This window comes from Apostichopus japonicus, chromosome 14 (genome assembly GCF_037975245.1).
Source record: "Apostichopus japonicus isolate 1M-3 chromosome 14, ASM3797524v1, whole genome shotgun sequence".
NCBI lineage: Eukaryota > Metazoa > Echinodermata > Holothuroidea > Aspidochirotida > Stichopodidae > Apostichopus > Apostichopus japonicus.
The window spans coordinates 11765547-11780975 of NC_092574.1; the positions used below are offsets into that span (position 1 = coordinate 11765547).

The 15429-nt window shown below is 38.1% G+C and overlaps 1 protein-coding gene across 1 annotated transcript in view; it reads right to left on the reverse strand.

Moving 5' to 3' along the window:
• The window catches only part of LOC139980244 (A.superbus venom factor 1-like), a 57699-nt gene continuing 42270 nt past the window's right edge, over positions 1–15429 (reverse strand). Inside the window, exons 33-38 of the mRNA XM_071991782.1 lie at positions 13572–13755; positions 12094–12180; positions 9944–10021; positions 6973–7056; positions 1783–1933; positions 1–729 (exon numbers count right to left, since the gene is read on the reverse strand). Coding sequence (XP_071847883.1) covers positions 624–729; positions 1783–1933; positions 6973–7056; positions 9944–10021; positions 12094–12180; positions 13572–13755 — 690 coding nt within the window. The 3' untranslated portion in view covers positions 1–623. The remainder of the gene's footprint in view (positions 730–1782; positions 1934–6972; positions 7057–9943; positions 10022–12093; positions 12181–13571; positions 13756–15429) is intronic.

A 15429-nucleotide genomic window follows, 5' to 3' on the forward strand; every position in this document is an offset into this window, starting at 1 on the left:
TAGTTTTGAGAAACATTACTTTATTGTCAAAGACAAAAGCTATATAACTTCAGCACTGTTCATGAGATGTTTAGCTACCCACTCTACTACCACTTACACATTTAAAAAAGCTCGATTAGTTAGTTTTCAAAAAATCATCGAATATCTACTTCAAACTAATAACTAGAAGTATAGTTAATTGATGGCGAATCACTTCATTAAAATTCTTTAGGATGTCTCTTGTTCCAAAGATTTCCACCTTCCGGTTGCAGTTTGCAACTCTCGCTCATTGGTCCCAAAGTGATACATATCCTTAATTGACCTTACTTCTCTTGATATATCCTATTCATGGGATCAAACAAACGACAAAACGACATATTGATTTATAGCATGGCGACATTAGACTTAAAACAAAACTGCAGATTATTTATTGAAAGCAGCTCTCCGTTCTCTTGTTATAAGAGGAAAAGAAATAAAATGAAATCTAGGAGAAGTTGTAAGATATGCTACCCGGCTAAGTTTAACTTTAAAATTATGGATAAAAGTGATTGGAAAAATAGATACCAATACCAGCTGCCACATATTCTCTAACTAATTTTAATTCCACGTTGCTGCTTCAGGAATTAAAATTCAACGCTTTTCAATTAGTTGCAGCCACTGTTACCATCGCGGATGGGTATTCGGACTTCCCTGTTATATTTATTTCTCCAACGTGTCATAATTGAATTGTTGTCAATGACGTAGCGATACCTACAGATAAATAAAAACAGAGGTTTAGACGGTTGATTGTAGTATAATGAGATGTTGTGATACTGGACCTAAGCATTTGTAATTTACACCCAATAAGTAGTGATTACCATCCACAAAGTATATATTATACTTTGTTGCAGTGATTAAGGATTATACTATAGCTAGCAATGAAGCGTCTGGCAGACAACGCTTACATTTCTAACCAATTAGTGAGCTGTTGGCGTTAAAAATAGCTGCAGACATGTTCGGGTAATTTTATTTCTTCTGAAACTAAGGGAAAGTTTTCTCTTCATGATATCAAAATCTCATGTCTTATTGAAGTAAAGCACGTAAAGATATAGCAAGGATACACTGAAAAAGAGCCATTTGCGTACCATCATTTAAAACCACACCATATTCATATTATTCGTGGTGATTCTGGGAACAAGGCAATTTTCCTATGTGTGATATAACTGTTAGTCGAAATGTTACTATCACAAGCATTATATATAGTCATGACTTATTTCACAGAGTATCCCAGTAGTAGGAAGTACGACATGTACTTGTTATCTTATTATCACATATGAAGATTTTGTTTTAAACACTAGACATTGTTGATGGTTACTTATTCCCACCAGACAAACTGGATACTTTACTCAAATACATTTATCACACGCCTATATCTTTTCTACTAAAATGTTAGCGGGTTGTCCTTGAAATGTTTCAAAAAAAGTTCACAATTAGACATCATAAATTCAACAGACAGACAGACAAGATTAAGTAGTATATATGGTATTTCCCTTATGTTGCGGTTCATTACTAAAGTAACAATAATAAACTTTCAATTTATACCAGTATTTTGCTCATTATTACCTGTCTATTTGCAAGAAAAGCAGCTACAATATGCTGTTAAGAGACATGTCTTCGCAAATGTGTAAAACAAATTCAGTTTGTCAACGGACAACCCATCTAATGAAATTCAAAGTTCGCCTCTTGTCATCGTTATATATATGTTACAGTATTACGTAACATAACATATTATGTTATGCTTCGTTGGAATCTACATACACTCACCCTTTAACCGCACCATTCCCGTCTGGTTTTGTATACTCCAATGTATTACTGCCAATTAACAAGTACTGCCTAATTCTTATATGTGGACAACGACAAGCTCTGCTGAGCCAGAACTCACGAGAGTCATGCATATGGACATCTCTTTCATCACCTATGGAATCGAAAGAAAGGCTTGTAATTAGATATCATTTTCTGTGGAATACTGGAAACATCATACGAATGGCAGCATTAGTTAAAACCCTTGATGGTTGAAATGTATAAATGTCTTCAAATATATACAGAAAGTTAAGCTGGCGCACGTATTGGACATCATGAGATATCGCAGAATTAATTTAAAAAAATTGTGTTGATTCTGTGCAACTTCGATACTGTTATAAAAACTAAAATCAGACAAATCATAAATCATACCAAAATCAGACAATTTCGATAGCAATGAGTGTAGCAAGTCAACACATGGGCTGCGATCGTTTATAACATCTGGTTTTTGGTTCCTGTGCGATTAAAGTCTTCTTTTTAATCTTTTGTGCTTATTTAATTTTCTTGGTTTCCATTTAAGGCTATTGTTGTCAAGACCACAACTATACTCACTGCTACGTGGAATTGATTTCAATGCTAACTTCTGGCTGCAGATTCAAGTTTACAGATTGTTTGGTATCTGTCGGTTGTTTCGCACAGTATTTCTATAATAGTCGTTGCTTACTATTACAGAGGACCATCTAACATACAACGAAGTTAATACGCTGAATGGCAGCAATTCATCATTGGCCTCCGTCCGTCTGTGCAGACGATGGATTGCGTTCCGTTACTTTCGAGCAGCGTCTGCGGTGGCTGTACAGGCCTATCCTTGAGTGGCAGTCCTTAGCACAGTCAGTGCAGACATGGATGGTATCTTCTTTTGAGCTAGAGCTAGATTCCTTCCTTCTTTGGCGCTTGAGGTCTTGTTGCTCTCTTCTGTCTTGCTCTGCTCTATCTATTCCCTGTTTCACTTCATGTCTCCAGGAGGGGCGATCTACTACTATGTCGTCCCAGGTGTTGATGTCCATGTGGGCTGACAGGAGATCCCTTTTGCACAAGTCCTTGAATCTGAGCTGTGGGCGACCTGTGGATCTTGTGCCACACTCCAACTGACCATACAGTAGGTCCTTGGGGATGCGTCCTTTGTCCATACGGGAGACGTGTCCAAGCTAGCGTAGCCGACGTTCACTGAGCATTGCATAGATTGATGTTGACCTAGCCTTGCACAGAACATCGTTGTTGGTGACCTTGTCCTCCCATGTGTGGCCCATGATCTTGCGGAGGCATCTGAGATGGAAAGCATTTAGTCGGTGTTCTTGCCTGGTATATGTTGTCCAAGTCTCGCTGCCATAGAGAAGCGTACTGAGAACACATGCTTGGTAGACTTTGAGCTTGGTGTGCAGCGTCAGGTTCTTATTCGTCCAGACTCTGGTGTTGAGTTTAGACATCACTGAGGCTGCTTTTCCAATGCGCCCATTGATCTCACCATCCAGGGACAAGTTGCTTGACATCAGAGAGCCCAGATATTTGAAGTTGTCCACTACTACAAGTGTGGCGTCAAGGATCCTGATTGCTGGAATAGATGTAGTGTTCTGTGCCATGACCTCTGTTTTCTTTATGCTGATGGTTAAGCCAAATTCTCTGCATGCCTGGGAGAAGCAGTCCATAAGATGCTGGAGTCCCTCTTCGGTGTGGCTGGTAAAAGCTGCATCATCAGCAAACAGCAACTCCCTTATCAGAACACGAGTGATCTTGGTCTTGGCTCGCAGACGGGCTAGGTTTAACAGTTTGCCATCGTGCCTGGTGTGGATATAGATCCCATCAGTAGAGGTCTGGAAGGCATACGACAGAAGCAGAGAGAAGAAAATTCCGAACAGGGTTGGTGCAAGCACGCAGCCCTGCTTAACTCCACTTTTGGTCTCAAAGGGTTTGGATGTGCTGCCATTGAAGATGACTGTGCTCTTCATGTTTGTATGGAAGGACGTGATGATGCTGAGGAGTGTCGAAGGACATCCTATCCTCTGCAGCAGCTTGAAGAGTCCACTGCGGCTAACAAGATCAAAAGCCTTGGTAAGGTCGACGAAAGCTAGGAATAGTGGTTGTTGCTGTTCCCTGCACTTTTCTTGGAGCTGTCTCACAGAGAAAATCATGTCGATAGTGGACCTTCCTGATCTGAAGCCACACTGGGATTCTGGATACACCCTGTCAGCTAGCACCTGAAGTCTAGCTAGGACCACACGTGCGAACACCTTGCCAACAATACTGAGGAGGGATATTCCACGATACTTATTGCAGTCGCTCCTGTCACCCTTGTTCTTGAAGAGGGTCACTATCTTGGCATCACGCATGCTTTGTGGTACCTGTCCTTCTCTCCAGCAGAGGCAGAGAAGTTCATGGAGATGGGGTAGAAGTGTAGCTTTTCCTTCTTTGATGACCTCAGGTGGAATGGCATCATTTCCTGGAGCTTTGCCACTGGATAGAGCATCAATAGCTTTTTCAAGCTCAATCATTGTAGGCTCCTTGTCTAGGTTCTCTAGTACTGGTAGGACAGGGATGCAGTTGATGGCATCTTCGGAGACCGTGTTCTCTATTGAGTATAACTCAAGGTAATGCTCCACCCATCTGTCCATCTGCTTGTTTGGGTCAGTGATGATCTCACCTGATTTTGTCTTCAGGGGTGCTGACTTCTTTACAGCTGGCCCAGTTGCCTGCCTGATTCCTTCATACATGGCCCCGATGTTGCCACTAGTGGAGGCCTGTTCGATGGAGGTGCTCAGCTGAGTCCAATAATAATTAGCACATTTCCTGGCAATCCTCTGACTCTCAGCCCTAGATTTCCTAAGGGCACTCAAGGTCTTGGCACTTGGATATTGCTTCCATCTTATAAGAGCCTGTCTCTTGGCTATTGTTGCAGGTTCAATAACTTTCAAGTTGGCATCATACCAGTCGGTGTTTTGTCTTTTCTTCCTCCCAAAAGCATCAATGGCTGACTGGTAGATGAAGGAGCTAAGCTGACACCATCTTGATTCTGCAGTTTCATCAGGAAGAGCGGGACCAAAGTTCTTCATGGATGCGTTGAATTTGTGAGTTTTTACAGCATCCGCACTACAGGCAGTGTTGATCTTTGGGAGACCTCTTGGTTTGGCATGATGTATCCTTTTGGGCTGCAGTACAACTTTGCTGATGACTAGAGCGTGGTCGGTATCACAGTCAGCGCTATGGTAGCTGCGGGTTGTATGCACATCTCCAATGCGACTTCTTTTAGTGATGATCAGGTCAAGCTGATGCCACTGGTGTGAGCGTGGGTGCATCCAGGACACTTTATGTTTTTCTTTGTGCTGAAAGTAGGTGTTTGTAATGCACAAGTTCCTGTTGCAACAGAGTTCCAGAAGTCTTTGACCATTTTCATTGATCTTTCCTACTCCATGGTGACCGACGCATGTGGGCCAGGAATCATGTTCAGCACCGACTCTTGCATTGAAGTCACCTAGCAGGTAGAGGTCTTCCGATTCTGGGAGTTGACCAATGAGCTCATCGAGTTCACTGTAGAATTTGTTCTTCACATCAGGACTGGCAGCGAGAGTTGGAGCATATGCAGCCACCAGGTTAACTATGCCCTTACTGGTGTTTAAGCGGAGAGATAGCAAGCGCTCTGTTCCACCAACGAGAGGCTTTGTCATAGGCAGTAGGGATGACTTTACTGCAAATCCAACTCCATGTTCACGTCTCTCTTCCTTGGCTTTCCCTTTCCAAAAGAATGTGAAATCCTTCTCTTGTATTGACCCATCATCTGCAAGTCTTGTCTCTTGTAGGGCAGCAATGTCTATATTCAGTCTGCAAAGCTCAGCATCAATGGCGGCTGTTTTTCGGATGTCGTTGATGTACTGGAGATCTTCTGAAGTGCCTGGCGTCATAGTTCTAACATTCCAGCTTGCCAGACGAAGTGCTGGAAGTTTCTTCAAATTTCTTCTTGTGTTGCTGGGAACGTAGGTATTTCGGTCCACAGTTCAGGTGCTTAGCACCCTAGCCCCTTGCACCCAAAGAAGCATGTAGCCCGTGTCGGATCAGCACCTTACTGGCTGGGGGCTGCCCAGTTTTGGCGGGCGGTAGCTGATCATTGGAGTTACAATGACTCCTCCCACCGACAAAGACAACCCGTGGCGTCCATCTCTACGACAATTGAGAATTGACTTATGACCCGTAACTGCTGTCTTCCGTGTTGTGCCCTTGTGTTGCTAGCACAAGGATGAAGTGTCCTCTCCATGACGCAAAGCCTGGGCAGTTCATATGGGGATCCTGAGTTGCCCAAGGTAAATCTTATGCTTCAAGTTCCCCCTCTCGACCTCACCAATGTACTCCAGAGGAAAGCAGAGCAGTACGTCTGGCATTGGGCTGGTTGCAGGAGTTGCCGGAAAGGTTGCCAATGACAATTCAGACCGTCTACGGGGCTCCACTCCAAATTTTCTGTCAAGGTTAATTCCCTTAGCCTTACGCTATCCCTAGCACTCACAAGGCAGTGAGTAGGAGAATACTGTACAAAATGAACAGCTTTTGCTAGATGGCCGTTGGCTCCCAAGTTTGAGCTCGTCCGCCCTTGTAAAAAAATGGATCTTGTTTTTAATTCCATCAGGGTGTCCAGCCACCCTCCTCACCTGATTCCTCCAGGAAAAAGGTGGGGTTGACAGTTTAGTCGCTGACAGCTCGACCCTAATACAGGCGGTACTGGTTTTATAGGTTACCAGTAGCAGGTAAGACCTGACCTGACCTGAGGCAGGGAATTAGTAACCAAATTATACCAGCAAGTCTAGTTTTGAACTGTACAAATTGGGTTACCACCACTAGCATTTTATAACACAATATAGCTTTTAAATATTGTTGTAGTAATGTTGAATTTCCTCCATAAATCCGTCTGCAAATGTCTTTTTAATACTGCATAAACATTCAAATTATTAATTGTCGGCACAGCGAGTGGTAAGTCATAGCCTTTATACTTTCTGGTTTATTTTCAAGTAATTCAACGTTTGAATAATGCTGTGTCCAAAAATGTCAAGGCAACGAAAGTTTCTCTTTCGAATGTAACTTAATTAGTGCTAAAAGATGTTCATTTGGTGAACGAAACTTTATATTTCGTACTATTTTTAACGTATATTTCCTCCATTTGTCATTTGTCATTACCTCTCTTAATTGGATCCAAAATAGTTGCGTTGACGACTTTGTATCCGTCTTCCTCTCGTATGTTCGTAACCTGCAAATTGTATACTAGAACGAAAGAACAACAAAAGACATCGAAATATTATGAAAAAAATATATTGGACATGTTTTGAATAGACTGCAGGATAAACAAACACCATGGTACTGTGATAATTGTCAATATTTTGTATATACAGTCAAAACGCTAATAATTGCTATAGTCAAACTCAAGTTCGGAAAACTATTCAACTATTCAACTTATCTTGCAGCTATCGACTATATCATGTGGCTTAGATAAAAAAATGTCTACTGTTGGTATTTTTATTGATTTATCAAAGGCTTTCGATACCATTGATCATTCTAGTTTATTAAAGAAGCTTCTTGCTTATGGAGTACGTGGAATTTCCTATAACTGGTTTCAAAGTTATCTAAGTAATCGTATAAACTATGTATATTATAACGGAGTTACATCTGCAAGGTCCATTTGTAATGTTGGTGTTCCACAGGGTTCTATTTCAGGCCCACTTCTATTTCTTATATACATTAATAATATTTCTCATTCTTCTACTAAGGGAAACTTTGTTTTATTTGCTGATGACACTACAATCTTATTTCAGAAGGATAACATAACTGATGCAATTCTAGAAGCCGAAAAAGAGTTTACTCATATTATTAACTGGCTTAATGCAAATAAGTTGTCTGTGAATTTATTAAAAACTAATATTCTTATATTCGACAATAAATTACATGATACTACTAATATTCCCATCAATATTGATGGCACTATTGTATTAACCACAGCAACTACTAAGTTTCTCGGTACTATTATCGATTGTAACCTTCACTGGAAAAATCATATTTCATATATCTGTAGTAAAATTGCCGGTGCAAATCGAATTATTTATAGATTAAAACATGTTCTTCCGAAAGATACATTATTGACTTTATATAATACTCTAATACTTCCACACCTGAATTATAATTTACTTGCTTGGGGAGGTGCAAATAAATCACTGTTGCATAATTTATATAAACTGCAAAAACGTGCAGTTCGTAACATTTGTATTGCGCCGTATATTGCTCACTCGGGTCCTCTTTTTAAGAGTCTGAACGTCTTAACTATGTTTGATTTATTTGATTATCAGCTAGGTATTTTTATGTTTAAGTTTAATAATGGAAATCTTCCTCCTATTTACAACTCATATTTTCATTATAGATATAATATGCATCATTACAACACGAGATCTATGTATTCTCTAAACATTCCATATTCACGAACTAGACTTAGACAGACCCAGATTCGCTCAAGTGGTGTTACTCTCTAGAATTCATTCTCATCTAATCTCACTGAATTGAATATTACTTTATATACTTTTAAAAATAGGTTGAGGAAAAAATTGATGTCGACATCATATTACATATAATTACATGCATATTTAGACCATTCTTTAATGTTGCTGTTATTCTTTTGTAATTAGCACATTGCTAATTATTTTCTTTATTTCTTTTCCTTTCTTTTTGTAAGGGGTCAGACTCGAAAAGCTTTGCTTATTCTGACTCCTCTACCCATCATATGTATATTTATATATACTGATTTTTGCATATCATTTATTATATGTAAGTATATTAATTTACTATTAATCATGTTATAAAATATAAATTAATGATGATGATGATGGTACAAATAAACTTGAACTTGAATTTGAACTTGAAGTGTGAACTACCATGCTATTTGTTGCATCATCACTACTTGCAAGCATTGAACTAAAGGATAAACTAAAGGACAACTTAAGTCGTACATTCTGATGACTTAACCACTATAGCAGTAATGAATCTGAGACCATATCTTCTTGATAAATTAAGTCATACATTCTGATGACTTAACCACTATAGCAGTAATGTATTTGAAACCATATCTCCTTGATAAATTAAGTCATACATTCTGATGACTCAACCACTATAGCAGTAATGTATTTGAAACCATATCTCCTTGATAAGTTAAGTCATACATTCTGATGACTCAACCACTATAGCAGTAATGTATTTGAAACCATATCTCCTTGATAAGTTAAGTCATACATTCTGACGACTCAACCACTATAGCAGTAATGTATTTGAAACCATATCTCCTTGATAAATTAAGTCATACATTCTGATGACTCAACCTCTATAGCAGTAATGTATTTGAAACCATATCTCCTTGATAAATTAAGTCATACATTCTGATGACTCAACCTCTATAGCAGTACTGGATCTGAGACCATATCTTCTTGACAAATTATTTTGTGCATTCTGATGACTCAACCACTATAGCAGTAAGGTATCTGAAACCATATCTCCTTGACAAATAACCTGTGAGTATCTTCTCGCTCACTGTAAGGTGCTAGTGAGAAGTTGCCCACAGCCTTAATGCTATCTACTAATTAGGGATTTCGATTACTCACTGTTGGAACAAAAGAATTTCTTCGGGAGGAATCTTAATTTCTTGCTCATAGTTGTGTAGTTGAGTTTGTTTTGAATACTCAGACTGCTCACTCTTTAGTAATGTCAAGTTAATCTAGTTGGTCACTATGCATTTAGCAAATTAGATTAATGGTAAGGTATTGCGGCCCGTTTGCAGACTCGGTCCTCACGTATATATCTCTCACTGGTCTAACCTTTTAAGGTATCTCCACTCTTTTCTGGTTTCTCACATGCGCTGTGTTGAAACTGTTGACTTTCGGCAAGCGTTGCAATACCAACAACCACTTGAAGATTGTTTTCATTGGTATATAATGATAATGAATATAATATATTATAAGTTTGAAATGAGAATTCGTATCAGATGTTTAATACTGCTTTTTCACCCACGGCCAATGTCGATGCTGTGAGGATTGCACACAATGTCTTCAGTGATGATGACAATTAAGGCATATCTGAGACAGATAAAAAGATCTTGTGTCAAAATATACTTTACCATATGTTTGAGCACTAACACACGCAGCGATCAATAGTTCACCAGTATCCGGTCTATCAAAACAAGGAGGGCATTCACCTTGAAAGAAGATAGAAGAAGATGATGAAAACACACGTAATCCCAAAGAATGGTTCTGTGCCAAGTTAGCTTCATAATTAGTGAATGAATTCATTCCAAGAAAAGACTGATCACTCCGAACACTTTCAATGGAATTCTCACATGTTTGCAGTTAAGAGTTTATTTTATATTTATAAAGACATATTAAAACTGAAGAGGTTAACTCATAAACATCTGTGCAGAAGATTAACTTTACGCCGAGTATAGCAGTTTACTTCGATCATTTCAAATGTTTAGCTTTGATGACAGAATGATATTCTTATCACTCTTCATTTGCAAAGCTTTAAGAATTAGAATAATCTTGTTGGTTCAATTGATCGATTCAGCTCTAATGGAGGCATTACCTGATGTTAAAGAATGACCATATACCTAGAATGACCTTAGAATGACATTAGGTCGATATGTAATAGCCAAAGACAAAATTATATTTTACATTTAATGCTGAATCTTTGCAATACTTCTTTAATGAATAGAATATATATGATGACTTCAGCTCCTCACTGTAAGCCAAATTTTGAATATTTATCCATTGCTTTAAAAATTAGAAAAATATTCTAGATTTGTAATGTACCATGAACACGTTTTTTGTGTCCATATGGATGTTTTCATTTTGAATCTTGTGTTGCATCTGAGGTACTAAATACGACACAATGGTCGATATGTTACACTAAGTAGTCCATGCTAATTAAATTGATGAATTCAGATGTTTAAATGGTCATTATATATATATATATATATATATATATATATATATATATATATATATATATATATATATATATATATTTATTTGAGTGTATATGTGTGTGTGTGATGGTGTAGACATTCATATGGACAGAAAGCAGTATTTTGTAACTGTCTACAAGATGTCAAAAGTAGCTTTGTTTTGTAGCTAGGTCATCCTTCAAAGGAGAATACTCCTCCTGAAAAATGGAGTAGTTTGCTTTCTTATTGCACTATTGAACTTTGAAATATCAAGATTAACATCATTGTGATCCTTTAACTAGTAAGTAATTTATCACTGGAAAGACTGTTCATTAACTATAAAAACCATATGCAAGATGCATATCTGAAAAGCTGAAGAAAGGCAACAGTTTCTGGATTTTGAAATGCAACATTTACTATATATATATATATATTTAAGCTACTTAACGTTGTTGTTATTGGATGTCAGTATCAATAGAGTATTGATTTATTTACATCAACTGGAAAATCTGTTCTGAGATAACCAAGTTAAGAACGTCTGTGTGGTCTGATCTGCATTGTCATGCCATGTTGTGGATTATTGCCCCAATCTTGTTTCTTTGCTTGTAGGTATACCATTATTGTATACAAGTATAGATAATACAATGGAAATATGCACATCTCGTAATTAATCTACCATTTATGTTAATGAATTGAATTGTATTTTTCAGGTAGATATAGAAGAGATCGTGGTACATTTTAATGAAGCACACTGTTCCAGTTTTCCTCATTTTTAATGTGCTTTCGTTACAAGTCATGATTAAAAGAAGTGTGACAAACTGTTGTCTAATGAAATGTTTTTATTACGGGAAGTACATTTACTCCGAGAAGGTATATTTGCCTAGGTACTAAACTGATGTGGTGATGGTGCAGGACTTTCCTCGAGAACTCTATTCGAGACAACCCCGCTCCCCCTTTCCCCCTTCCGTGCCCGCCTCCATCATAACAGATGCAACCGGAGAAATTACTTTCATGGAAAATTTCCCCTGAATGATACAATAATAAAAACATTTGATTATATTCAAATCAGGAAATCCGATTCAACTGAGCCAATTAGAAGCACAATGGACCATTCATAGAATCGATTTACCTCCCTACAACCGGACTAATTATTCACTAGTGTAGAAAATTACGTGGGAATGGCTTTAACCTGTCGGTTAGGAAAGTCAGTGGATCCCGTGAGGGTGTTTTATAGGCCTACTGTCACACGAGGGGTACAAACCTGACTTTTACATCACACATGAAATAAATTTCCATCAGCTCAGCCTTTATGACATGGATCGACTTACTTGAAATACAAGTACATTCGTCATCGTTACACAGCGTCTGTACTACATTTGAACCTTCTCCTGTATAGAATTGTATGCACTCCTCATCTATAAAAGAACATATTGAAAAGATCATTAAAAAATAAAATTATGAAAACTCACTTCGAAACTAATGTGTGATATTAAAATATGCCTATATGATATGAACTACATGCTGTTAATTGTTGACATAAGTTGCCAGTTTGAGCATGATTAAACGTTAAATAGCGAAGATGCTTTGCGCAGGCTCTGAAACTGAACAAATCATGATCATTATTCAATGCTATAGCCCAATTCAAGTCCTATATAAGACTCTTGGAGACGTCTGAATAATTTGTGTAACAGCTGCAATGGACATTGCAAAGTTACACCTGTGCATCATATACGATGTGGAGTTATGATATGAATTAATATAGCATTCGATATGCATATGATATGATTCGCCGCCTAGAAAATAATACATTAATTGTGTTTTGTGGAGTATATGTCTACATAACTCACATATGCAAGGAAACCAATGTTCACACACACGGTTAACCTAGCCGAGTTTGTACACGTGCGTCATTACAATTTTACAGAATGCAGGCCTATATACTTCCCTATACGTCAGAACGCTATACATAAACTTACATATCTCCGTATATAAATGCGGGTCGCTTGCGCGGCCCAATATGGAAGGACCTTTCGTTACATTTTATGAACACAATGATGTATATAAGGACAAAAATAGTTCTTCTTGCATTTGGCAGAGTCGGTCGGAAATAAAGGAAACATTTACTGAATTGGATTTGATCATTTGAACGTGAAAAGCTACTACTGTTATTACTCAAGACGACATATTTGCATTTTATGGGATTTCTCGATTGTGGTTTTCGTATTGAAACGTGGCTTCTCGTCTGAAGCCGAAACCCGAGGCATCCTTTCTCTTAGAAGGGGGACATCTCCTCACTGACAACCAGACAGTCCAGATATGGGTATCTCTGGGCAATTTATGACCCGAGGGCAATCAAATTAAGGACTAAGGGGTTTATGAGGCGAACCCCGCAGTGACGCTGCTAGCCATCATCGCAGCGTGTACAGAACTGCCAAACACATGTGCAAAAGCTATGTGCACAACTAACGCTACACACAGCCTATTACGTAACAACACAAAAATATGCATAGGGTGCAAACTACAAAATTTGGCTTCACTACAGTATTATTGGATTAGACTATTGAGAAGTTGGGAAGTGCATGGATAGAAAGATTAAAAGACCATGTAAGGTTATATGCAAACGTGAACTCGAACCTTATGCCTGGCAAGTTGTGGCAACCGTATACATGTATAACGATTTAATACATTGGCATTGTATTCCATGTGTAGTCTAGTGTAGATACTGAGGAACAGAAGCAATTTACAGATACGTTTAACTTAAAATCAGGAAAATCATCACGCTTTATAGGAATTATTAGTTACTAACCTGGATCGTAATAGTCATACACTCTAACAGCTGCGTGATGAATGTTGGTGACGTTGAATGCACACGTAGCCTGAAATTCAAAGCTTATAGAGCCTTCGCGTTGTATGGGAAAGTAATCGGTATAGAAAATAACTGAACGGTCTGACAATTCATATCTTGCGACAAAGCTGTTCTCTTTTACGACCTGTAATTGGTTAAAAAGTTGCATGGATGAAGTTAACATATAACTCAGATAATGCGATCACGTGTTAAAGCATGTATCCATATATACACAAAAACTTACAAATATGAATTATTACGGAGATATCGGCAAATATTAGTACCACGAAAGAAATTATTTACGAGTGTTAGCCTGCAAGTTGGTATATGTATTACACGAAAGAAATAATTGGCAAAATATTAACCACTTGTGCAGATATGTGATTTGATTTATAAAAGTATTATCACATTTTCAAATATAGCAATCATGATTTAAAACAAAAACAAATATAGACATGCCACTCAATAACTTAAACTAGAGCCGTTCCAGAGTAGCTGTCCATGAGTTGCAGCAATTTGTCAATGAGTTGAAGTTCGTTTGATAACTTATTGGAAAAGATGGAATGTTTATGGTATGACTATAGGCAGTCATATGTCCTAGATCGACAATATCGTTAAATGTACGATAAATCGATTTCTGATGAGTTGCGCACAACTGACAGTTTCCGTTTTCTCGTTGTTTCATTCAAGTTCTATGCTTATGATATGACGAAATCGGCATCTGTCAAATTAAATTGACACCTGACATTTTCTGGCAACTGTTTAAGAGGACTCTATCACATGCCATTACGCTTTAGATTGGAAGAAACTGCCATATGTACGCGAAATTGACATATGTCAAATAAAATTTACATTTGTTTATTTCTCGCACTCTTATGGAGAACACTTGTCACATCTCAATGTGTAACTTTCTTGACTGGATGTAAACTGTCATTAGTGAAAGAATTAGACATGTATCGAATAAACTTGGCATTTGTCAGTTTCTCGCTGTCTCATATGGAGGATACATAATTCCTCTACGTCGATTTCAGAACTAATGGCACTCTATAGGAACACCATAAACGTTGATACATGTTCCATATTCAATGAAACTCCAAATAATATCTTATCTGTATTATATCAGCTGGGTGCGCTTCGCAACTTGATTCATCTTTATATTCCACTCCTCACCAGATTAACTCAATAACTAATACAATTTTGCATACAAACAATGTGATTTATCTCAAGCTTCAAACTGTTTTCGCAATGATCAATAACAACGCACATCGAACAAACACATGCTAATATGTACTATTCGTAGGCCTAAAGGTTATCTTAACATGTGTTTGCAGGGGCGTTGGAAGCTATTTGGAATTGGTACGGCAGATCAGAGTGTGGCCATCTATCATAGTTATCGGGGGGACGTTTGGTAGGTCAAACTACGCTACGCGCCACCATAGTTGGCGCGTAGCGTAATGGAGAAAATTTTGAAAAAAAGCCTCCCAGATTGCAGGAAATGGCCCTTCCCGAGCTTGAAAAAAGACTTCTGTGCGTTCTCCCTTGTCTGTTTGTGTACCCGATTAATCTTCTGAAACACATTTTTGAAGTATGTTTCATTTTGGTTCTTTATTTTTTGCCATTTTTTTCCCCTTAGTCCTACTTTTTTTTTTTGGCGCCGTGAATATTGGTCCGGCGTTCGCCGGACCTGCCGTACCGGCTCCGACGCCCCTGGTTTGTTGTCGATATTTTTAAACCCTTGTCATGCAAAAAGAAATTGAAATGTAAACCATTATGAGTAATAGTCTCTGCTCAAGAAACTAGTTCAAAGACGGTAAACGTT